Below are 23,887 nucleotides of genomic sequence, written 5' to 3'. Positions count from 1 at the left end.
GCGCGCGCGGCGCTGAGGGGGGCCCGGCAGGGTCCGGCGGCCGCCCGAGGGGGCGGCTCGGGCCGCGGCGCTGGCGGGGGAGCGGGAGCGGCGGCAGCCGCGCCGCTGTGATGAGTCATGCGAAGGCAGCCAGACGCGTAGGTTCCTCACAGGAACCCGGAGGAAACCTGAGCGCACATCGCTTGTTACCTAATCCCTGCCTCCTTCGGGGCTTCCCTGGAGCTTCCGCCGCCGCCGCCGGCGCCTCCGCGGCTGCCGGAGGGTGCGCGGGGCCGGGGCGGCAGCGGGGGGCGGCCCGGGCTCGCCCCGCCGTGAGGGGACGCCGCGGTCCCGCCGAGCCGCGGCCCGGGCCGGGACCAGGAGCAGCCGCGGAGAGCGGATTTGACATCGGAGCGTGTTTGCGTGAGGGGAAGTGGCCATGAAAAAGGAAGAGGGTAGGTTTAGTTCAGGTGTTCGGGAGGAATTCTTCGCTGTGAGGGTGGTGAGGCCCCGGCAGAGGCTGCCCGGAGAAGCTGTGGGTGTCCCATCCCTGGAAGTGTCCAAGGCCGGGCTGGATGGAGCTCTGAACACCCAGGTTCAGTGGAAAGTGTCCCTGCCCAGGGCAGGGGGTGGAATAGATGATCTTTAATCTCCCTTCCAACCCAAATCATTCCATGATCCTGTGATAAATTACATATTGCACAATATCTACTCATTCCGTCTTCTGGCAAAGGAGAATTTGTGAGAAGCTGAAGATGCTACACCAACTAAAACTTAAACGATAACCTGTCAGTGGGAGAGAAACTGTAGTGAATATTCTCTTGCTGTCTAATAAATGTCTTTCATTTGTGAAAGGCATTTTGGCTTGTTTTATTCATTGCTGCTGGAAAGCTATTTTCAGAGCTATCAGGTCCATAAATACAATTAATGAACAGGTATAATTGCCACACACATTTAAAACAGCTTGTACACCTGGGAGGGAATTATATCCTTAATGTGAGATATACCTTGAAAAATGGCCAAATCAAGAGCCTCATATGCAAAAAATCCTCAGATTTTCATGTATTGTAACAGGGACATTATCTTGCTGAAACCTGTTGTTCTCTGCATTGTAGCAATTACCTCTGCATGTCAGGGTGCTCCTGTAAATCTGTCTTCAGTTTGGTGAGTTATTTCAGAGCCAAACTAATTTTAGAATATTTCCAGCAACTGCATTGTGATCTTGTGAATATGTAAAAGCCCTGAGAGTTAAAAATGTGATTGTCACAGTTCGTCTTAGTCCTTCACAGCTGACAGTGACAGAAAATCACATCACTTGTCCTGGAAGGTTATGTCTAAGCAATATTTTTCTTTATGCCTTTTCTTTATTTTCAATTTAACACTCATTTATTTAGCGAATGCCAGGTGGGTTTGAAGGGTAAGAAACATTAAAGGGTAAGAAATATTGAAGGGTAAGAAACATTGCAGTTCTTTTTGAGCAGAGAGCTCCCAGTTGCAGCTGATGATGTCATTGCTGGATTTTGTTTTTTATTTTTTTTATGTTTGTGTGTTCTGCATCATCAGTGAGTCACAAGCCCCGGGAGGATGCAAGTATCACAAAGCAGTTTCAACTTCATGATCAGTTGTTTTTCCCTCAGAATCCAGAGGCAGTTGGAGTTTCTAAGAAACTATAATCCAGATAATCTTAATGTAATATGATCTGAATTATAAAAATTCCTATTATTACAATGTCTTAGGGAAGTCACAGCTAATTCAACAAGATGCAAGATCATCTTCATGTTTTATGAAAAACAGCAATTAAAACTATTTAAGAAGAGATTCAAAAGCACTTAGGCAGCCTTTTCCTGTAATTTTTGTTAATTTTATATATTTTTTTAGTTGTTTCAAAGAGCACAGAAGAGTATCTGGGAGTAATACCTACTCTGCTTCATGTTGAAACGTTAAAGTTACCAGATGTCCTTGCTTCATCTTGGCAGTCCCCATGTGCTTTTCATCATTTGTCTCGTGGCAGAAGACACTAATTAAAATGAAATAGAGTAGAACTCCACACTCAGGACACTTTGTCAACTTTTGGCACCACAGTCAAGGCGGGATTGTTTTGCTCTGATATTCAATAGAGAGCTGATGGCTCCAAGCCACGCTGACATTTGTTTGTGAGAGGGAAAAGGTGGGAAACCATTCCCATTAAGCTGGAACACGGAGCAGACGGTGGCAGTGGGTGGTGGCTGAGCCAGGCAGGAGCTCTGCTGGCCCCGCTCTCCGTGGGGCCACTGGGGTGGCCAGCTCCCCCAGAAGGAGCCACCCTGCCCAGAAAAGGAAGCTCTGAGCACCCACTGAGCCCTCAGAGCGTGTGCTCGGCGCTGTTACGAAATGTTTGGAGTGTTCAGGAACTCTGGGAGCTAAATTTAGAGTGCCTGGCTGTGCTCTGGATATTGTTGGGTGGATGGTTCCTGTGGGATGAGGGGAGGTGGATGGAATAAACTCACAATTCCCAACATTCTCAATCTGAGACCATCAGAAATCATATGGAGAATAAGGCTTGCACTTGATGTGAGAAGGAAATGCAGGTGTTTGTATCATTTTCAGCTTAGTAATGTTGCTTTTTGTTTTAAAAAAGAACATTTTGCAGTATTGTTTTGGAAGAAATCTGTTTCATTTTAGCCTTAAAATGATGCCTTCCTCTTTCTCATTTGCTGTTGAGTAATAAGCAGGGTTTGAACAGGCCTTGGGGAGGTGACCTGAATTGTATGGAGGGCAAAAAGAAGTGCTTTCTAATTCTTTGTAACCTTTGGAAGTGACTCCTGTGGGCTGACAAACAGAAGACAGGTAGGGTCATGAAGAATGCCTTGACAGTACTTAACATACCTGTGACACATGATCTGATACCATGCAAATGAATTTAATGGTAAATGCCTCTTCAAAGTAGGGCTTCTTTAAAAAGTAGGGCTTTTGCAGTGAACCTGAATTCATTTTTGCATCTGTATTCAGTTTTAATAATTCCAGTTGCTTAAGACTAAAGACAGCAGGAATTTGTAAGGAATACAGCAAGAGGACTCTTGTTGACAGAGTCAACATCCATCAAGCTGCAGTTCATTTTCTCAGGTTCAGCCTGGTCAACTGCAGCTTTGAAAAGCTAAGTAACTTCTGTCACCACAGTTTTACTGGCTCCTTGGCCATAATAAGGATTTTTTAGGGTGTTTATAAACACCAAAGTCATTCTTTCTTTTTCTTTCTCTTATTTTTTTTTTTTTTTTAAGTTTTTGAGGTCAAGTCAGCTTTTCCAGATTAATAGTCAAAGATTATTCTGAAATATCCCCATCCATTGCAAAACACGGGATTTCAGGCCTGAATCCCACTTCCAGCTGTCATGGAAATTTCCAGTCCCATCCCAAAGGAAAATTCCATTTTCAGCCTTCCATCCAGACCCCTGTTTAGGAAAGGGTGTGCTTTGAATTAGTGTCCCTCTCAAACCCCATTGATGCAGCTCATTCTAACTTCTTTCAATTGCCTCAAACCCTCTGAATTAGCCACAGAAACTTGTGTTCATTTCACAAATTAATGAATGAATGGCTTTTAAAGAGATAGATTTATGTGATGTAACACATTTACTATCAAAATGTAGTAAGCAGTAAGTTTATCTAGTAAAAAAAAAGTGTTACAATCTCTTATTGACACGCTGCACTTTAAAGACATTATTTTCTTGCTAAGGAGACAACTTGTTCTTTAGCCCAAAACATTTTAATTTAGTAACATATATGATACAAAAAGAATTACTAAGTGAGTGTAGTTGTAACTGTGTTGCTAAAATTGCAGCAGTTCACACTAAATAAATTAAGAGTATTAGAGGGATATGTGTCAGAAATTTAAACCTCCAAAATAATGGAAACTGAGCAAACATTCAAACAGCATATTCATGGCCTTTGAGGAAAACATCCAGATCCAATTAGAACCATTCACTGAGGTCTGTAGAGTTTCATTTTTAATTTCCTATATATGTTATAAAATATTTTAAACATTCCCCCTTCTCATTGTTAGAAACTGAAATGTGATTTTATTTATTTATTTTTTTAATATCCCAATGCTTCTTTGGCTCTGTTTAAATCAATGGCAAGCAATTCTTGTAAAAATGAGCAGTATTAGCTATAATTCTTGATGTCTGACTTACTAAAATACAGGCTTTTCTATGCATTATTTTGGCACATAATCTAACATTTTTACTGCTTGTGTGACAATGGAACTATTGGTTTTAATGCCATTTATTATGTCAAGAGCTAGAGTTCAAACTGTGTAGAGCTTAGGCTCTCTCCTAGATAGATAGTGGATATTGTAGGAATATTTCTTGCTTGTGGGAAGCAAGACAGGAGCTGACAGTTTAACAGTGGGTGCATTTGTGGGTGAAATTCAGTACTGGGAAAGGGGCCAGTTCCCGGTGATTTCATTCTTCAGGAGAGAACATTAATGCAGGCATCTTGCAGCAGCCAAGGGAAGGCAGCTCCCCTGACCCTAATCATCCCAAATGAGTGCATGGCCAGCAGCCACGAGACACCGAGTGCCCAGCCTGGGGAGCAGCAGAGGGAAGCCCGGAGCAGGGAGCAGCTGGCACCGGTTCCTGGAGCCGAGGGGCTGCGGAGGAGGAGGGCTGGCCAGGCTGCTCCCGGCCACTGCCAGCGCCACATTCCCCTGCAGCCAGGCTCCCTGCGGAGCTCTTAGCACGGCCCTGCTGCTTTGGGAACACGGGCTGACCCCCTGCCTTTCATCCTTTTAAAAAACTGTTATTTCCCTTCTGGAATAGTTGTGCTACTGCCATGTCAGCGCTCTGTTTATTCCATTTCTCTCAAGGATAAGAAAGCATCAAACCATACTTCTAAACTTACCACATTTATTTCATATAGAATTATCATGTGTTAAAACAGTACTACACGTCTTCATGTGCCTTTCTAAAGAATTATTATCCTGAGCATGGTAAAGACATTCTCTTTGGACAAGCTGGAGCACAATGACTTGCCCTTCCAACTTTTCTATCTCCTTTTGTTCAGGACAAGGGTGGAGTTCAAAAAGCAGGCAGTAAGGAGTTCACCTTTGTTAATCCATTAAATACCTGAGAACAAACCTGATCCTAAATTTAGTCCCCCTATAAAATAACTAAAGGAGCAGTAACTGAAATTTATCAGGAAAATGATTGTTATAATTTAGATGTACTTTTCTCAGCTCTGTATTCAGCACTCAGGTTAGTGGCCAAATCTCCTTTCCACACGAGTCAATCACTTTGTGACTGACTTCACGAGGAGACTGATTTCCTACCTTGAACCTTGGCTACACCTTTGTACCTCCAGTTGAGCAATTTCTTCTCCATGTTTTCCTCAATTTACTCTAAGTAGAGGCTTGCTGGTTCCTCGGTACTTCATAATGGAAAAGGTGCAGAACACATCAAAACAGGAACAAATAAATTGTTATTTTCCCTGTCCAAACTAAAGAGTTTCAAAGCAGGACTCAGGGCCTGAGAATTCTCCTGTGACTGCAGTGTTTGCCTGTTGCCAAGGCCTGTGGTAGGATCTGCATTCTTGTTGTGGTGACAAAATAAGTTCCTCCACCACAAGTAAATGCCGTCCCCACAAAATGGAATAATTTCAAACTCAGCATGACAGTTAAAGCCCTTGGCTTTCAGCAAACTGGGACTTAAGCAGCAAATCAAACAACTCATTTTCTTTTTGATGCAGTGCCATGGGGTTGGCTACTTAGAATCTCACTTTTTGTGCAGTAATAAAATTCTCTTCTGCCCCTCACTGCTGGGCACTGATGCTGTGACATGGAAGAGAATTCCAGGCACATATGGGAAAAAATCAACTTGCCATGGAAGATTTACTGGTGAGGCAACGGTCAAATTTTTTCTTTCTCTGCAATTCTGAGCCTGGAACAGCTTCCTTGTCTCCAGCAGATGAGAACGAAATCTGGCTCATTTAATCTAATTTTGTCTCCGCCAACAGATCCTTCTCTCAGTTCTGGTCTGCAGAGCTGATTTTTATAATAGCTTCAATAGGAAAAAAAGAGTGAAAAATTAAAAAATCTCAGCATAGAGAGCCTCCAATGTTTCCTCTGGACATTTTGTAACTCCCACTGTTAACCAGTAACTGTGCATCTTTTTTATTTGAATAACGATGCCCATAACACTGGAAGCTCTAACATTTACTCAGCCAAGACCATTTATCTTGTTATAACAGGATCAGCATCTCAGCTGGGGCTTCTGGATGCTACTCTACTACAAACAAAATTAAAACCACCAGTCAGCTGAAATTAATAGTATATGGGAGCCACACTGTTACTCTGCTCACACACGGAAGGACGTGTGGAGGGTGTTAAATCCCAGCACAATGCACTGAGAGAAATGGATTTTTCCATAATTACCAAACCCCTTAGACAGCAGCTATCACCGGGATCCAGGAGAGCTCCTGAAAATATTGCTCCAACATTCCTAATGGATGGTTTTCCTCGTGCCTACGTAGGCAAGAGCTCGGTGCCAGCTCCCCCCTCCTCCTGCACTGCAAGACGTAGGAAGGCTTTATTCCCAAACGGGAGCGTTAGCTTGCTGACATCACAGGCGCTAGGATCCTTTGTCTGCCTGTGTCTCCTGCATTGAAATGTTTGTCTGAGTCACAGATCCCGCTGCCTCCCTTCCCCTATGTCATCCTGCTTGCTTCAGAGCTTCTCCCTGACTCACAGTTTTTAAATTTTGACAAAGCCCAGTTTGCTGCATGGCAACTCAATACTTTCCCCTTTAATATTTTATTATGTAATTTTAATCTAAACCCTATAATGATGCAAAAACCACTGGTTTTTTTCCTTTTTTTTTTCAGCCTTTTTTGAATAGGGAGATTTTATGACTCAGATTCAGCACTGAATTTAATTTCAGGGGAAAGTCAGTTTAGTGTATACTAAATAAAAAATTTAAGATAGTGACTCCCACAACTCGAATTCTCCATTTAGCTGCTGGCTGAGTTTCCTCAGCTCTAACGTTACTGAGTGCTCTGCCAAGAGGGGTCATCTCTGTGCATGTGTACAAACATTTCCCATAATTGAAGTAATTACTATTTTGCAGTGCAGCACCTTTCTTCTCCTCTAATAATCTCCTTGATTTGTTTTCTCTTAATAAAAAGAGGACAAAAAGCTGCTGTGCTTTCAGTATACATTCATTCTCTGGGTTTAGACTCTGGAGCTGCTGATATTGCTGGTGCCTAAGTCTGGATTTCCCCTTTATTACAGCCACGAACAAAAGAGATCCTGATTGCAGCAAGAAATGAAATGAAGAACGTGGAAGTCATGGCTGTGCAGCAGTTTGGTTCAAGCCTGAGTCACGGTAAAAGATTCCCACTTACTGAGACAGGAACATAGAATTATCGTGCTGGATTAAATCCTTTGTCCTTCAGATCCAGCCTTTCATCTCTGTTGCTGCCACCCCAGGATAAAGGAGAAGTTCAAAGCACAGCTTTGACTGTCCTTGACCAAGGACTTTGCAGCAGGTGAGGGCTGAAGCCCCACTCTGGTACAGCACAGAAAGCTGCATTTCTCTTCCAGCATCCACTGCCTGTGTCCTGCTCTGAGCCTGTGGAGAGCACAGTGCTGCATCCAACCTCCTTAAAATTCAGGTACACACAAAGCCAGATGAGTGATCCACATGCCTGTCATTAAATGTGCTGTGCCAGAGGCTCTCATTTCATTGTCTTTTTACCCAGTGTGAAAAGATGGAGTTGTGGCCCCCACATCCACCTCCCCTCCAAAAAAACCCAAACAAAAAAAGCCCCAGCCCCAAAGCTGAAGCTGTTCCTTATAGAAAACATAGATTTTTATTATAAAACTACAATTATGCCATATACAAAGGATTTTTATGCCACAGAAATTTGCATGTTGCAGTCTTAATATTAAAATGAAGTCCTGACGAGGAAGTGAAGTTGGGAGTCTCTCAGGGTGCCTTTGGCAGCACGTTCACCCTGGCACTGCTCCTGTAGGTTTTTAACCTGAGCCCGTTTTGGGATCACTTTGGGATCACTGCTGCTTCTCCTCCTCCGTCCGAGGCCGTTTCCGAGGGTTCAGCTCAGTCCCTCCTGTGCTGGCAGGGACAGCTGGAGGCTGCACGTCTCGGAAGCCATGGGACTGGAAGATGAAAGGAAAATCATGTGCTAAGGCTTGTAGGGACAGAAAGCATGAGTAACCAGTTCCCAGAAGATCAGAACAAGGATCATGCTGCCATTTATTCAGGATGAGCAGCCACAGAATGTTTATAGACCAGGTTAAGCTCAGCACTGCAAACTTTACAACACATGTGCCAACTCATGTCTGCTCATTTTGTTTTTTAAAGATATTTTATTTTCACCAACCAGGCTATCACTTTCCTTTTACTGTTTATCACCCCTATGGCTATGAAAAACTGCTCCTCTGTAAATTAACTTATGTTGCCTATTTAAATAAATCAAAAGACAAATCCATCAGCTCCCACAGAAGCAAGGAGATGACTGGATTAATTGCCTCAGTCATTTTCAGAAACAAAACTGTGAATTTCTACAACCTAGGATATTTTTGTTCCATGTACCTACTTAATGAACTGAAAACATCAATGAGACATTGTAAGAGAACAGCAGAGCTGAATCTGTCTCTAGACTGCAAAGACTGTTCCAGCATAGTAATTTATGGGACACAATGGGATGAAAACCTTTGACTGCCAAAAACTAAATGTAGAAGTGAAAACTACATGCTGCTACTCAGGAGAGTGCTTGAAGTGATCTATCTAGCCTAGTACCACTCGTATTTTCTGCTACTGTAGCTCACAATTTAATTTTTAACCATTTTAAAATACGAAAGATCTCAAAGTCAGTTAGCTAAACATGCCATGGATGCAGATGGAGATGATATGTTGTGTGAAGCCTGCAACTCTCTGAATTCTCATCTCCAGACAAATGCTGTGCAGAGAGCACTGCTGACAGCTCAGTGAAGACTCTCAGTGCAGCCTTAGAGAGGAAAAGGCATTAATCAGAACACAAAACTGCTCTGCTGATCCAAAATGCTCAGGTAGAGACAATGTGGGGATGAGAGCATTTCAGGAATGTTGGTGCAGGGTGAGGAATGCAGGCAGAATTACCATCAGAGGTGACTCTTGCCAAATGCCAGTGTGTCCCACACCAAGACCAATCCCAAACCCCAGCAAAATGTCTTGTTAAAGTCTCCCATCCCTTTATTTCTATTTCTGAATGCCTCACCTCACCCAACCCGGGCTTTTTAAAGGAACTAACAGCAAGAGCTGCTACAAGGGCAGGATCTGTGCAACCCCTCTGCTATTTATAAGCAACTCAAGTGTTATTCTAAAGAGCATAATGGGGAATCTTCAAGTTTAATGTTTCACTACATCTAATCTCTGCCATTTCCCTGAGGCACAAAGGTGGATCTGTAGCCAAGTATCCACTTAATCCAGAATGCTGACTCCCAGTGAAAGCATTCCAAGGGTTAGAAGGGCCAGAACATAAAGCAGGCTGCCCAGGATGGATGTTTTGCACTTGGCTACAGGCAGACACCTTGAAAACACAAGAATTTTGTGTCTATTTGTGAGGTTTGGTAGTAGCTTTCAGATGGTGAGGATGCTGGAACCAAGGACAAAGCTCAGTCTTTCATTTTGAATTGTTCCTTAATGTCCTCTGGATTTACACCCTCTACAGCAAGACTGGCAAGGGTAGATGTGTTTATGACCTGAGCACTGCTGCCATTGCTGGCCTGGCAGACCCTCCACAGCTCAGGGAAACAATTCCTACCTGGAATTTAGATCCTGGGTCTCTGTCTTTCACTATGAAATAATCAGGTCACATTCCTGGGAAATTCAGGTGAATCAGCCCAGCTACTTACTCCCTTGTGCATAAATCAATTTCCATTTCTATACTCTGCATTTAAGAATGAATCCTTATCAGCCTGTGGAAGAAAGGATTTCATGGGAGAGGAGTTCCACAGCCCCCTCAGAGTGGTGACTGACTCCAGTGTGCTGGAAAGGACAGGATAAAAAAAGCCCAGAGCTCACTCATGAATTTACACATTTCATCAGCTCATGGGTACTGAGCAGCCACTTTGCCAATGGCACCAATGCACCTCATCTGCACAATTCTAAGGAATCATTATTTTTTTAATATCTTTCTTTTTGTTTGCTGGTTATGCACAAATCTGATTTGGAAACACTGGACATGTATTGACATCTTTCAGTTTAACTATGGAGTGAGAAATGATAACAGCAGACTGTTATCAGACCTGGATTTCATGAAAGAAATGGAGATAATACAATTTTTTACTAAAAGAAATCATCTGCTGAAGCAGTTCATCAGGATTAAGGGAAAAAACCACATGGATAATCTTAAATATTAACTAATCTTTGATTAGGATTCACTCTCAACTCTATTTCAAGATAGTGTGCATTCACACAGAAGAGAGCATAGCTGTTTTATGGTGCTTATAAAAATGAAAGAAAAAGGCAATTAAACTGTCTGAGACAAAATCCATCTGTTTGTCAGCTGGAGAAAAAAGGACTCACATCACATGATCCAAACAACCTTGGGATGCAGTCCCACTTCCCCTTCCAGTCTTTATAAAAATATATATTTGCAGTATTTCTTCTGTCCTGGTGAATACATTCAGGAGTGGGTGGGGAAAAACCCCTGATTTCTGTTTGAAAGTTTGAGGATCTCATCTGATGGCAGCATTAAAATCTGCAGAAAATGCTATGGCAACGTGTTTCCATGAGGACACGTAGCAAATAGTTATGGAATTGTACCTATGGATGTGACATTTGAGGAGGTAAGAATTGAGTGGTGCTGTCTTTTTAAATCTAAATACAGCTTAGACAGCATCTCTTCTCATTAATATGTATCAAAGCACTCCACAATGGGAAATAATCACAGGATTTAACTGGGGATGAATAAAGACTCCAGCCATAAGCTGGAAGCTCCTTCTATGATAGGGACAGAAGAGAAAAATCTGGATATTGGCTGGGTGTAGGGTCAGTGTAGGATAAACACAGCCTGGGTTACACCACACATAAAGCAGAGATGGGGAAATACCTATGGAACAAAGCACTGGAGAGGCCTCTGGAATATCAGATTTCATTCTGGTCATCCTCACCCTGAAAAGATGAACTCAACTGGAACAGATGCAAAAAGCCACCTGAGAAACCACACCCTACCTGACCAGGGAGACAATGGTTTCCCAAATGAAGCTCAAATTGTTGTTGGTAACTTAGGGCAAAAGTTATCTTCAGGGGCAGATAAAATAAGCAGCACCAGCAGCAGAACAGATGGGGACAGGCTGCCTGAAAGTTTGATCTGGAAATCAAAAGTATTTTAACTTTGAGTAGACAAAATGCTGGGTCACTTTTCTAAAGAGAAAAAGAGCAAATGACCCTTAAATCTGGAGCTCTCCCAGTATAACTACCTTCCCTTCAGAAGGCAGCTGAAAAGCAAGACTAAGAAAGCACAGCCCACTCTGAGATTTGTGTGCAATTCCTTTCCAGGTGACAGTGTCACCCAGCTGGGCATGTCCCTCCCCACAGGAACACTCACTGTGATGTCATAGGCTATGGTGGACTCCTTCTGGCTCGGTGACTTGTACAACGTGGCCAACCTGGGAAAACAAACCCCGGCTAATTATGATTAATTAATGCAGTAATAAAAATTCCAAATAGCCCAGTGACCACACCCAAGTTTTCCCACAGCAGCAGTGGAATTCTCAGGGATGTATTTTCATATAGGTCATTCAAACTGTGGATTCCCATCCTTACATGACCTGTCAGCTCAAACACAATCTAGACCTACTAAAAAGAGTGAATGATTAATTAGCCTTGTTTCATCACAGTATTTGATGACATTTTTGGAACAATATTCATCATGAATTAATTCCAAATGTCACTTTCTTAAAATGCAAACAAAAAAGGTTTTGAGCACACCTCTTCCCTACTCCATTAATCACTTGTTCTTTGACCTCTCAAGGATGTGAGAGACCTTCAAGAATTCCAGTACTTCTAGGGAGGCTTTTTCCAGAGATTTCCCAAGCCTGTCAATATAACCCAGAGGCTGGAGATGTTCTATTTCTAAGCCTGCCCTTGCCACTGACACACAGCACAACCTTGAGAAGACAGTTTCCCTTTAATTTCTCCTCTGACACTTCCCTGATTTGCTGCATTTAGACTCTAAGCAATACACCTTGATTTGTGTTCTACAGCAAATGCCTGCATAATATAGAGAGAAAATTGCACAGCAGCTCAAAAGGAAAGGGGTTTTCAACCCTTGTCAGGGCTGCACCATGCCCACCTCCCCAAAACTCACATTACATAAGCCAATCTAGAAAGTGTTCTGCTCTCTGTAGCAAGACACCCTGCCAAAAATCCTGTTAATTATTTTCAGGGGGTTTTTTCCTCCCTGAGGTGCCATTCTATTAGAGAGCACGTAATTACAGCCTGAGGAACACTGCCACTTCATGTTAGCTACACAGGGAATTCCTCAGAACACTCAAATGCTGGGTTATACTTGACAAAATTGCCCAAATCTGGAGCTGCAGAAGCCAGGCTTTCACAAGAGCTCAGCTGGAGCCTCTGACTCAACAGGATCTTTCCTCCCAGCAAAGAGAACCCTTAGAATTAAGCTCTGACATTTTCAGGAGTAGAGAGAAAGGAGGAGACAGGTATCAAAGTGGCCAAAGCACATTAAAAAAATATTTTTAAAAAGGCAATGGGTCCTCAAATGATCTTTGTGCCTCAATAACCTGATATAAAACCAACAAAATCACAATGGAGCATCAGCTGTAGGCAGCCTGTGCAAAAATAAGACAGCATTGAGCTATTTCTGCTTTTACAGTTGTATCCAGAATTGCTGTTTCTGCAGGCCCCACTCCATGTTAGCTGCAGATTTACATCAGTAAATAAGCCAGGTTTGTCTCTCCTTGGCTTGTTTTCTGGAACTTCTATCTGCAGCCTTCCTAGCTCTGTTGCAGAAGAAAAAAAGTTCTTTTCATATATAAAATTAACTTTTGTTCACTCTGTAATCATTATGTTGATGCAACTTGTCCTAAAAAGACTGTTAACTAATCAGTGATGTTAATTTAATTCCAAATTAAACAGCCTGCTGTAATCATCCTGCATTGCCTTCAAACTTAGAATTTAAAAACAAAACTCCCCAAGAAAGTGTCACTGCATTTTTCTTTCAAATTCACCAAGCAAAACACTGCAAAACACCATTCTAGCACCATTTTTGCTCACTGTTTGCACAAGATTAGGAAATTGCAGCACAGCTCCTTAATCTCAAGCTGCTGCATGGTGATATTACATACAGGACAAATTTAACTGACCAGGAAAGAGAAATGACCTTGCAATATAAAGAGGGGAAAAAAGAACCAGGAAACAGAGGAGATCTCATTGCAACAAACAGAATTTCACACTGTTTTTTGGAAGGTTCAACCCCTGAAGCTCAGGGTCAGCAGCCTGTCCTGAGGGTGACAGGCCAGGTGGCTTTAAAGCCTTCTTTGGCATCTCTGGTTTTGGACAGACACTGAAGCAAAAAAAAAAAATTCTTCTCAAAGAAATTATAGTGGCTACAACCAACCACTGAGGAGTGGGAGGTTCTTTATAATGAGACTGTGGAAATTTCACCTCTTCAGAGTGGGGCACAAAAATCACCTTGTAACCCACCAGCTCAATACTTGCACTGAGTCTTTGGCAAAAATTCACATTAAGATGAGAAGAGTTCTATCAAAACAATTACAACCCAACCCTATCTTGCAAAATGCAGATAGTGAAAGAAATCCTTGTGTCTGAACAGGTGCCATGAGGATGTTACACTTTTATAAACCATGGCATCTTGTCAGGAAGAGCCCACCACGGTGGGGAGGAGGATCCTGACAGTTCAACCCTCACTGAGACAATTCCTGAGCCTCAGGAGCCTGGGATGTGGCAGAGCAAGGCCAGGAGCCAAATTCAAACCCCTGCCTGGTCCCCATGGCCAGTTTGAAAGATTCCCCAGTGCCATTCTTGTATTTATATGGATTTTCCTCACATTTTCCCTCACCTCTGAGTGTTGTCCCAGTGGAAGATTAAACGGACGGTGGCAGCGTGTCCCCAGCTTTCTCCTGAGGAACACACAATGACAGATCATTATCTCTTACAACACCACCATCAGCAAGCTGAAATGAAATTAATCTTCAAAACCACCCCATGATTAAAACAAAATCTGCCTTTCTTGCAGTGATGCATCACATCTTTTTCATACTGGCAAGGATTTCACAACAAACAGACCTACAAAAGGAATCACCTCTGCAGTCTATGTGTTTTACAGAAATCTTGATGCAATACTTCCATATTTGCAGGAAAATGTCATGGATGCCTAATAAAGGACAGGTACGAGACAAGCCTTAAAAACAGAGGCAGCTTGAAGAAGAGATTTGTCTAATTACTACTGAAGAAGTCTGGTGAGGAGGTCTAAATCCTACTTCAGAACTGTGATATTCTGTCTCTCAGGCATAATTATGAGCAAACACCAGTCCCTTTGGGATGCCAGCTTTGGGAGAAGTCAACCATTATTAAAGCATTAAGGGCCCCTGAAGCAGTTTTCTGCTTCTGACAGCAAAATGCAAAATAACCAAAAGCAAGGAGCAGGGGGTGTGGTGGAAAGAGAGAAGGAAATTTAGATCTTTTATCCTGCTCCAGGGGCTCAGTCTCAATGTTTCAGCTCACACCTGACCACAAGTCAATGCACAGACATCTTTATTGGGTGCTTTTTCCTCTGTTTATCCCTGTCAGCACTCCAGGTCTCCCCTGCCCACCTGCTCTTTGCTGTCCAGCCCTCCCTGGTCTCCCTCACACCCCCAGCCCCTCGTGCCCCCTGTGCTCTGGTATTTATTAGAGCACAGAGAAGGAAAAAAAATGATCCCACTGTAACGAAGACCTAGACCCTTTAGGCATCTTGCCAGACCTTGCTCCACTACATCTGAGTTGACATTAAAAATTTTGGCTCTCAGAGATGGCTCTGAGGCAGAGATCAAAACACATTTTACAATGGCTACAAATTCCACACCAGCAGATTTCCAACTGCACTGACTATGAGTGAAAAATGCTACTGTAAAATGAGATATTTCTGAGTTGAACTGCCTGTAGATTAATATTTGACCTCCTTTCTAAATATATTTAGTAGAAATGTCTAGGAACACCCAGCTTAGCTATCACTAGTGGGAAAGAAAGCTGTCCCCTTCATAAAGCTCCTGACTTAATACCTTGCAGCATCTGTGCTTTTTTTCTTTTTTTTTTTTTTTTTCCCTCATAATTAAGATCTTCCCTTCTGCTCAGGAGCTGAATAAGAGTTTAGAGATTAATGCTTTCATGAAAAAGCTGTTTCTCAGGCTTACCAGTCAATGGGAGGAAAAACCCAATTTAGTGATTTTACTTGGGGGTTTTCTGCTGACCCCTCCCTCAGGAGTTCCTCTGGCTACACCAAACCATGGAGCAGTGGGAGGTTCTTTAGCCTTTATGATGAGACTTTTGAAACACCACCTCTTCAGAGCAGGGCATCAAAACCACTTGGTTAAATATTTTCCCAACTGGCACCAAGTTGCACTTTTGGAAGAGTTCACACTGCTCAGTTTAACAATACTGTGCTCACACAGGCTGGGGAGAGTCACAGTCAGCTCCACAGGAGGTCATGTCAAATTAATTGTTTGTGAAAGAAAATATGCACAAGGCCAGGCAGGATATCTGAATTATAAACTCCCCTGAATGTCTTCACATTCTTTACTGTCCCCATGACTCAATAAACACAACAGCTCCCAAACAATGCTGGCCAGTGAAAAAAGACAGACTCTATTAGCTTTAATTGAGTTTGTAGCCAGAAAGGCTGCCAAAAATAATCCATCAGAGAGCAAGAGGCAAAACTGACAAAAAGGGTCAGATCCTGGGAGCTGGGTCTGCCTGCACAGCTCCAAATTTCACGTTCTTCACATTCCTGCAGGAGATGGGCTGTGTTTGTTCATTTTACCCTCTATCTCTGCCAAATGGTTTGGTGCCTGTACAGACTCTGGGAACATCTTTGCCTTTGTACTGCCCCTTTCTCTCTCCTCTCCAGAGCAAGGGAATCATTACTCAGCTCACAGAAAATGAAGAATTTGTGCCCTTTAGGTGAATCATAAAATAATGCAGTGCTACAGCCTGAAATAAGATTTAAATGCTGAACCTTTCCTTAATTTGTAGAAATCTCCACTTCAGAACTGTTTTATTTTCCCCTGTGACTGCAGCAGAAAGGCATGGATGAGGTATCTGCTCATTACAGGGCAAAATTGAGCAGCCTGCAAAAAAAATCTTTAACCTGGCTCAGGGCAGGCTGTGCCTGAGGATCCCCCATAGAACTTCCCTCTACATCATAACTGCAGAGAATTCCAGTGATACAGCAAATATGAAATGCCTTTGCAAATAATTAATGGGACATGTTCAAGGGTAATGGGAAAATAAACAATTTCAACTGTTTGGGAGAGGCAGTGAATGCTTCTCAGGGAATTTAGGAAATTGCAGCTTATTTTGGGATATGCAATCATTAAAAGCTGGGATCTTTTTTGAGTGATTTAACCTTCTCCTCACCACATCCCTGCTAGAGGTTTACAGCTCCCAGGTACATTTTTGGATGATTTCTCTTTGTACATAAAGCCAAAGGAAAGGAACTCTTATATCAATTTTCAACTCAAGGCTCAACACTTACCTAAAGCAGGTACCAATGTGGACTGGCTTTGTCCAATCCTTGTTGTCATTTGGTTTGTCAGAACTACCTGAAAGAGGAAACAGAAGCAAAAAAAAAAAAAAAATTAAAATCTCCTGGAAATCAGCTTACTGGTGGGAGGGAAGAGAGGGAATTTTCAAAAAAGCTTTTACTGATGAAGCAGTTACTCAGGCAAAACCCTGGCAACTGTAATGAGGAGAAACTGTAAGGGTGCCTCATCTTTTCCAAACAGATTAAGAGTACCCTGCAAAATGTATTTTTGGTTTGAATGGGAGATTTCTTTCATTCAGTTTCTCTCTCCCCAAGGGAGACAAGCTCCACACAACTTATTTATCCCACAGCATTTGTCCTAAATGTTGTTTGGGTCTATGTTTAGCTGCAGCTGACTTGCACTGGGCCTCCATGAGGAGCCAGCTCTCAGTCCCTGGGGTAAATGAACTTGGTGGTGCTGCTCCCAATGTGCATTAGCCTGGTGATTAACTGAATTCCTGTGCCTTGCAGTCTAAAAATGCACAAGTGGGTACAAGACAAAGCAGAATGGAAGTGAACAGACAGAGCGGGGGAGTGTTTTCGCAGCCCCAACCACTGGTGGGAGGCTCACAGACAGTCTAGGTTAGATCCCTGGCAGAAGTGGGGGTGGGTGAGGCAGAAAAGAGCCAGGAATATTAATGACAAAGTTCATTAAAAATGAAAAATTGTACCCATCTAAGACCCTAGAGAGTTCCATTGTTTGACACGCTCAGAGGATTCTTGCTGGAGCAGTTCAGAAAAGTGTGTGAGAGCAAAGAGTTCCACTGAGCACAGCCTGAAACATTCCCACAGCTGAGAGCCCAGCACAGATATTGCACATTTTAGAGAAGTAAATCATCACAAGTGCATGGTAACAGCCCCAAATAGCCTCCTCATCTCCCTGCTGGAGAAGGGCTGGGCATCCTGACTCCGAGTCCATCTTTAGGATCTGACTTCCTACCATATTAGAGCATCCAGAGCTGCCTGACAAGCAATCCCTGGCATGCAGGCTGGATTTAGCCTGCTCACAGCTCATGGAACTAAGAGGGCCAATCCAAGCCAAACCATTCCTGAAGCTCTGACTCTTTTAGCAAGAGTTTATTCAGCAACTTTGTACTAAAGTGATGCCTGGTTCAGAAGAAATGATTTTTATCCTTGACCAAAGAAAAGCATTGTCCAAAGACAGCAGCTCTGTTCAAGGTCACCAGGTACCAAGGTCTAGGGGAAAGCACTCAGGAAACCTGAGGCTGTGCAGACCTTGGAACATCCTTTCCCTGGTGCCCAGAGCAGCAGGAAGGAGCTCCACTGCTCAGGTCAGGACACTTTGGGAATGCTGGGCTCTTCCCTTCCCACAGCTCCCAGAGGAAGCACAAGAGGAGTTTTATTTTTAGCAGCTCGGAACAAAAGCCAACTGCGCCAGAGAGTTGTGGGTGACAAGGTCACAAGTCACCTGGACACTGTTAGAGACACTAGCACCATTTTGAGGGCTGGGGAAGCTCCAATTCCTGAACAATGCTTCTCTGAGCTGTCAGACTTCCAAAACAACTTCTGGAACAGCTGCAGCTTCCCAGTGCCATCTGCTGGCTGCGGGTCTGCTGCCTCCAGACCGTCTGTGACGTAAAACAATGCCCAGGAAGGAGGCTCTGGGTTTCCATGGATGCCAGGAGAGAAGGCCAATCCAGCAGATAAAGTGGTTTTCCTTCCTAGGAATGTCTATTTAAACAGAGAGTGGAAAGTTGTGTTGGAACTGCTGAATGCTCCCGGGGATTTTTGTAGGAAAAGTCACCAGAGGAGCATTCCTTGTCCAACCAAATCACTGGAGATGATGGCAAACAGCATTAGAAATGCCATGCTACCATTTAATTAAGATCCACAGGAGGCTATTGATGCAAATTTCACTTATTTTGGCAAGTCTAGGAATTTCCCACCTTTCAGGTGTTTTGCCTTTGTGATCCCTCTGTATTCACCAACTAAACTAGCAAGAGTGAATGCAGAGGGTATTACTGCAGAGGGTATTGCTGCGGGTTTATTTGGCTATTTAGAGGCAAGAGCAAATCCCTTTTCCTTAATTCCTTATAAAAAAAAGCAGCATCTTTTGGGCTGGAAGGCTGCCCTGGACTCACAGCTGCCCTGTGGTCGTTGGCTGTGATGATGAGCTGCTGGGCCAGCCCGTTCAGCAGCCGCGTGCGCAGCGCCAGGTCCTCAAAGTCACAGCGGAAGGGAAAGGCAATTCCATCAATCACCACCAGCCGGACCTAAAGGCAGCAGAAAAGATCAAAAGCTGTCATTACCATCCCATAAAAAATGACAACAAACAGCAAGAGTTGGTTTTAAGTGCACTGGAATGTTTTATTTCATCCTTAGGTGAACACGACTGGCAAAGCTGGACTTGAAGCCTTGCAGAAGAGAAGCTGGAGCAAATAATCATTAAACAGCAGAACTGGACTTGATTCAGCTCTCCACAAACAGCAATTAATTTACCTTCTCCCTCAAAAATTAAATCCAAATCAGAATTCAGGCTCTCTGGAGGCACTGCTGAGATAACTCAGCTGTTATCAGTGATCTGCCTTGGAAACACACAGTTTAACAGATGCCTAAAGATATTCCAGGCACACTGCACTGGAGCTGAGGATCTATCTTGCCTCAAGATGTTTGCTTTGCTGAATTATTTCTTTTGTAGCAATCATTAGCTGAAGTCAGAGCACGCTGCAGCTGCTGGCTCATCACCCTCAAGACACTGTATAAACATTAGTCTGGGATTTTGATTTATTCTAACTTCATTTGTTGTGGCTGTTTTGATGACCCAAGTATGAAATACAGGAGGGAGATGGATGGTCTTACAGCGCCTGCACATTCAGATGTCACTCAGATCCTTGGTGTCTCCAAGTTCCTGCATTAGTGCACAAGATAACAAAGTGGAAACAACACAAAACCCCTGATTTTCTGCAGTACTGATTTAACTCATTACTGGGAAGCCTCTTTATGACTGGAACATACAGGCCTGCACAGACATCACTGTGAAATGTCCTAGGCTCTAGCAGACCTTAAAGAATTAGGTTTTTTACCACAAGAATATTTGCTAACAGTCTCATATTATTAACAAGATCTCAAACTAATTAATATTTCCAAAGGGCACATTTGGATCTGTAACTCGACTTCTTTCTTATCTCTAAACCTCTACAACTTTTTCTCTCTCCTAAAAACCCTAAAATCTGGAGGCTCCTGTGGTCCCAGACTGGGCTCCAGAGGGATCAGACTAATTTTAATGAGAGCTGGACTGCAATGAGCAATCTGTCAAGTCACTTCTAGCCCGTCCAAGGAATCAGCAGAAGGTCTTGTGGTTCTCCTGCAACCTTCAGCACTTCAGGCTGCAGGCCAAGCCCACATAATCAGCACAGATGGTTCCAGGGAGCTGCAGCCCAATGGAACTCTGCTAATGAAGCCATGTACTTTCCACAAGAGCAAACACAACAGGGCACCGTTAGTACCTGGCAGGGAAAGGGAAATATCAGACTACACCAAGCACAAGTGAGGCTCCCATCTGTGTTTTCCAGAACACCACAGCTCCCATCAATGAAAAATTTTGGAATATGTGCAAAAGACATTCTAATCCAACACTGATTTGGGCTCTGATAGAACAAGGCACAGTCATATTTCCCAGATCCTGACAGGGAGTGATCTGCAGTGCAGAACCCAGAAATCTGGAGGGGAGGTGGTGAAAATCTGCCTTACAATAGCATTTCTCTAAGACATTAGGTACTAAGAAACTTTCTGGCTGCAGTCCACCCAAGAGTCAAGCTGCAGGCTCTGGTTGCTTGTAGCAACAGAAGATGCACTGAAAAGAAGGAGTCATTTGGATGGTGCAGGATATTTCTGGTCCTCAGTGATCTTTTAGGGCAAAAAAGTGGCACCAAGGCTTTCTGATGCCACCCTCATGGTCAGCACACACCCCCAGGCTGGGAGGCTCTTGTGCAGAGCAGTTCTGTGCTGACTCACAGCTCAGTGCTCCCAGAAATGGAACATGTGGCAGCACAGACCCAGTGTCCTCAACTCAGAGTGGAAATTCAGGAGGATGGCAAAAGCAAATTACTCTTGAGAGTACTTGGGATGGGAACAAAAAGGCAAACAAGCAGAAGGCTTTACATTTGTACTCTGCTATCAGCCAATATTTTACTGCCAAGCTGACGAGGTACCAAGGTGTTTACTCCTGTTACTACAGCAGACAAAAACTCTTCAGTGTGAAGATGAGTGACACCTCCTGACAAGCCTGCAACGAGCCTTACCTTGGAATGCTCTGACAGGAATTCTGGCAGGAGGTAGACCTGGGCCAGCAGCTCTGTGTAGTCACGACAACGGAAGTAATAGATGTGAGAGAGGATATTTTCCAGAGAGAAAGTCTCCAAAGCTTTCCCATGATCTGAGAACAAAACAAACAGACGAGTAAATGAGTCAGAAGTCTGTACGAGCATATTGTTACTTTCATCATCCCACCAAAGCCTGCCCTCCACACATAGCAACAGCAAAGCCCCCAGAAACAGAACAGGCAAGGTAAGGAGTGTGGAAACATATTTTCCATCTGGCTTGAAAGTCAGGAAGGTGGTGAGCAGATGCTATCCCAGCATTTGCACACAGACACGCTGGAGCCTCCAAGGGAGGCCTCCAACAATGAAAAATTTATTTCTGAAGCAAGAACTTCTCCAGTAAATCATTTTCAAGCCAGAGCGCCACCAGAGGACATCAGGGACTATTAATCATCCCTTGCTTAATATACAGGCAGTAACTGATTTAATACAGTGTCTTTTTAGCTCAGTTCAAACAGAAGTTTGGTGCATAAATTCTCCATGAGTAACACAAAAGTTGTGTCCATATCCCCAGGAGACTGATGACTTACTAAAAGCAGCCTGGTATACTGACTTTATGGAGGAGCTGAATTCCAGCTATGGTTTTATTCTATGGGCCTTCAGCAGCAACATTGCCTCACAAAATTCTGCTGTTCCTCTTTTCTTTCCCTACCTGTTCCTGTGTTTTGAAACAAAACACTCAGTTTTGCTCAACAAGTGCAAATATGATCATTAAGGTGCTAAAAATTGGAAGGAAAAGAGGAAAGGAGGAAGATCAAATATCAAAACCCGACACACCACCCAAAACCCCCAGGATCAAAACGTTCACAAAATCACCCTGCAGAAAAATAATTCTTTTTGAAGTAGCCCAGCCCAGTCTACTCCAGACACAGATGTAGTTCAGGGTTTGATCCAGAGAGGTGGAAATAAAAAGCTGTCAGCAAACACTCCAAAAGTAACACTGCAGCCTACGAGCCACTTGTTTCACTCCATCCTTGCCTCCTCCAGAAAAGAAATGACTTGGCAACGTACCCTCTTCTTGCTGAGCCTCAGCAATGAGGTGGCAGTGCTGCACACAGGCAGCTGCAATGTCCACCACTCTGTCCACCATAAAACTGCCCTCGGTGTCAATGAACACAGCTTCTCCAGCAACGCCCCCAAAGCACTCTGGGATCTGGACATCCACTGCCAGCTGCATGCTGCCACGGGAAACAGAAACAGAGATCAAGATCTGCATCCCAGAGCTCTCCCTGCTCCCTCCTGGGAAACAGAAACAGAGATCTGCTATGGGAAACAGAAATAGAGATCAAGATCTGCATCCCAGAGCTCTCCCTGCTCACTCCTGGAGTGACATTCCTGCTGAGGAATACACGGGACAGGGAGCACTACAACCATGATTGCATTTATAATGCTGGAGAAGAATCAGAGATTGCAGTCAGACAAGAAAAATGGGCTCATTTCATAGCTGAGCTGCACAAAAAGTGATTCCTGGTTGCACACAAGCCATGGGACAGTGAAATACCACAACTGTGTTTTGCCAACTCCGGGTGCTCCGCAGATCTCAGTGATTTTTGTCAGCTGCACGCCACCTCCCAGGATGTTGTCCAGTGCTGAACAGAAGGTGATGATGAAGCCCTGGGTTTGCTCTTCTTCCAGGAGCTCCAGGGCTGTGCACTTCCTGGTGGCACCTGATCCCCCAGCTGTCCTTGCTGTGTCCCCGTGACATTCCTGCCTCACCACCTGCAGTGCTTCCAGCGCCTCTTCCCTGGAGATTCCAATTTCTAGAGAAGCCAAAAGCACAAAACATCACCTCTATTTTATAAGCACTGAGTGATTCCATAACGTGACACCAAATAATCGATATTCACCCTCCCAGGACAGTATGCACAGAGCCCTGGCACTAATGATGTGATTTTCAAACTGTTATTGTCATAGATAATCAAAATCCCAGACTGGATTGGGTTGGAAGGGGCTGTAAAGACAACCCAGTACCACCCTGCCATGGACAGGGACACATTCCACTATCCCAGGCTGCTCAAAGCTTCATCCAGCCTGGCCTTGGACACTTCCAGGGATGCAGGGGCAGCCACAGATGCTCTGGGCACCCTGTGCCAGGGCCTTCCCACCTTCCAGGGAGGAATCACTACACACTCCTTGAAAAAGGCAATTTTCTAACTTCAAACAGGTTTATTTTGTTTAAATCACCTAGTAAAAAGAAGACGGAAGCTGGGGAAACAGGAGGGATGAGCCTAACAGAAACCCTTCGCTTTCCTGCATCCCATTTACATCCATCAGTGTCTGCTGATCTTTTACCAGAATGGTCCATTTTTTATTATTATTCACTGCAACCATTTCCCGGAGGCCTCACTGGGGCCGGAACGGGGAAGGGGGAAGGGCCCGGAAGATCCCGGAGAGGCCCCGCGGGGCCGAAAGCCGCCGGTACCTTTGCTCAGGCCGCAGGGCCCGGTGTCCAGCAGCTCCTGCGCCGTCTGGAAGCCGGCGGCGGCGAGGCGCGCGCGCAGGGAGGGGGCCAGCGGCAGCGTGCCCACCTCCCGCTGCATGGGGGCACCGGCACCGGGCACGCCCCGGATCGCTCCGGACACGGCTCGGACACGGCTCGGACACGGCTCAGACGCGCTCCGGACACGCTCCGGCCGCGTCCAGCGAGCGGCGATCGCTCCCGGCCCCGCCCACCGGTCCCGCCCCTCCCTGTCTGGCCCCGCCCCCGCCCCACCCTGGCGCGAAGCGGGCGAGCGGCGGCGCTGCGCATGCGCGCTGGCGTTCCCGCGTGTC

The 23,887-nt window shown here is 44.3% G+C and overlaps 1 protein-coding gene and 1 long non-coding RNA gene across 4 annotated transcripts; one reads left to right on the top strand and one right to left on the bottom strand.

Moving 5' to 3' along the window:
- Positions 1-80: 80 nt before the first annotated feature.
- On the top strand, positions 81-7,677 carry LOC132337394 (uncharacterized). Its single transcript, XR_009489170.1, has 2 exons — positions 81-434; positions 7,237-7,677. It is a non-coding gene; the product is annotated as an uncharacterized LOC132337394 (long non-coding RNA).
- A 121-nt stretch (positions 7,678-7,798) lies between these two features.
- On the bottom strand, positions 7,799-23,751 carry RAD51C (RAD51 paralog C). 3 transcript variants are annotated; one of them, XM_059865951.1, is made up of 9 exons: positions 23,538-23,749; positions 22,617-22,875; positions 22,127-22,293; positions 21,038-21,171; positions 18,878-19,009; positions 16,728-16,794; positions 14,055-14,115; positions 11,559-11,619; positions 7,799-8,124 (listed from the first exon to the last, which is right to left on the bottom strand). In XM_059865951.1, the coding sequence occupies exons 1-9, from the start codon at positions 23,653-23,655 to the stop codon at positions 8,017-8,019; spliced, it is 1,107 nt and encodes a 368-aa protein (XP_059721934.1). In that variant the 5' UTR covers positions 23,656-23,749; the 3' UTR covers positions 7,799-8,016. The 3 variants fall into 3 exon arrangements, with proteins under 3 accessions (XP_059721934.1, XP_059721936.1, XP_059721935.1); XM_059865952.1 differs by lacking the exon at positions 7,799-8,124 and adding an exon at positions 8,617-11,122 and having other exon boundaries at positions 23,538-23,751; XM_059865953.1 differs by lacking the exon at positions 14,055-14,115 and having other exon boundaries at positions 23,538-23,751.
- Positions 23,752-23,887: the final 136 nt, after the last annotated feature.

This window comes from Haemorhous mexicanus, chromosome 22 (genome assembly GCF_027477595.1).
Source record: "Haemorhous mexicanus isolate bHaeMex1 chromosome 22, bHaeMex1.pri, whole genome shotgun sequence".
Classification (NCBI taxonomy): Eukaryota; Metazoa; Chordata; class Aves; order Passeriformes; family Fringillidae; genus Haemorhous; species Haemorhous mexicanus.
The sequence above is the reverse complement of the archived record's forward strand: the minus strand, read 5'-3'. Positions and strand labels throughout refer to the sequence as shown.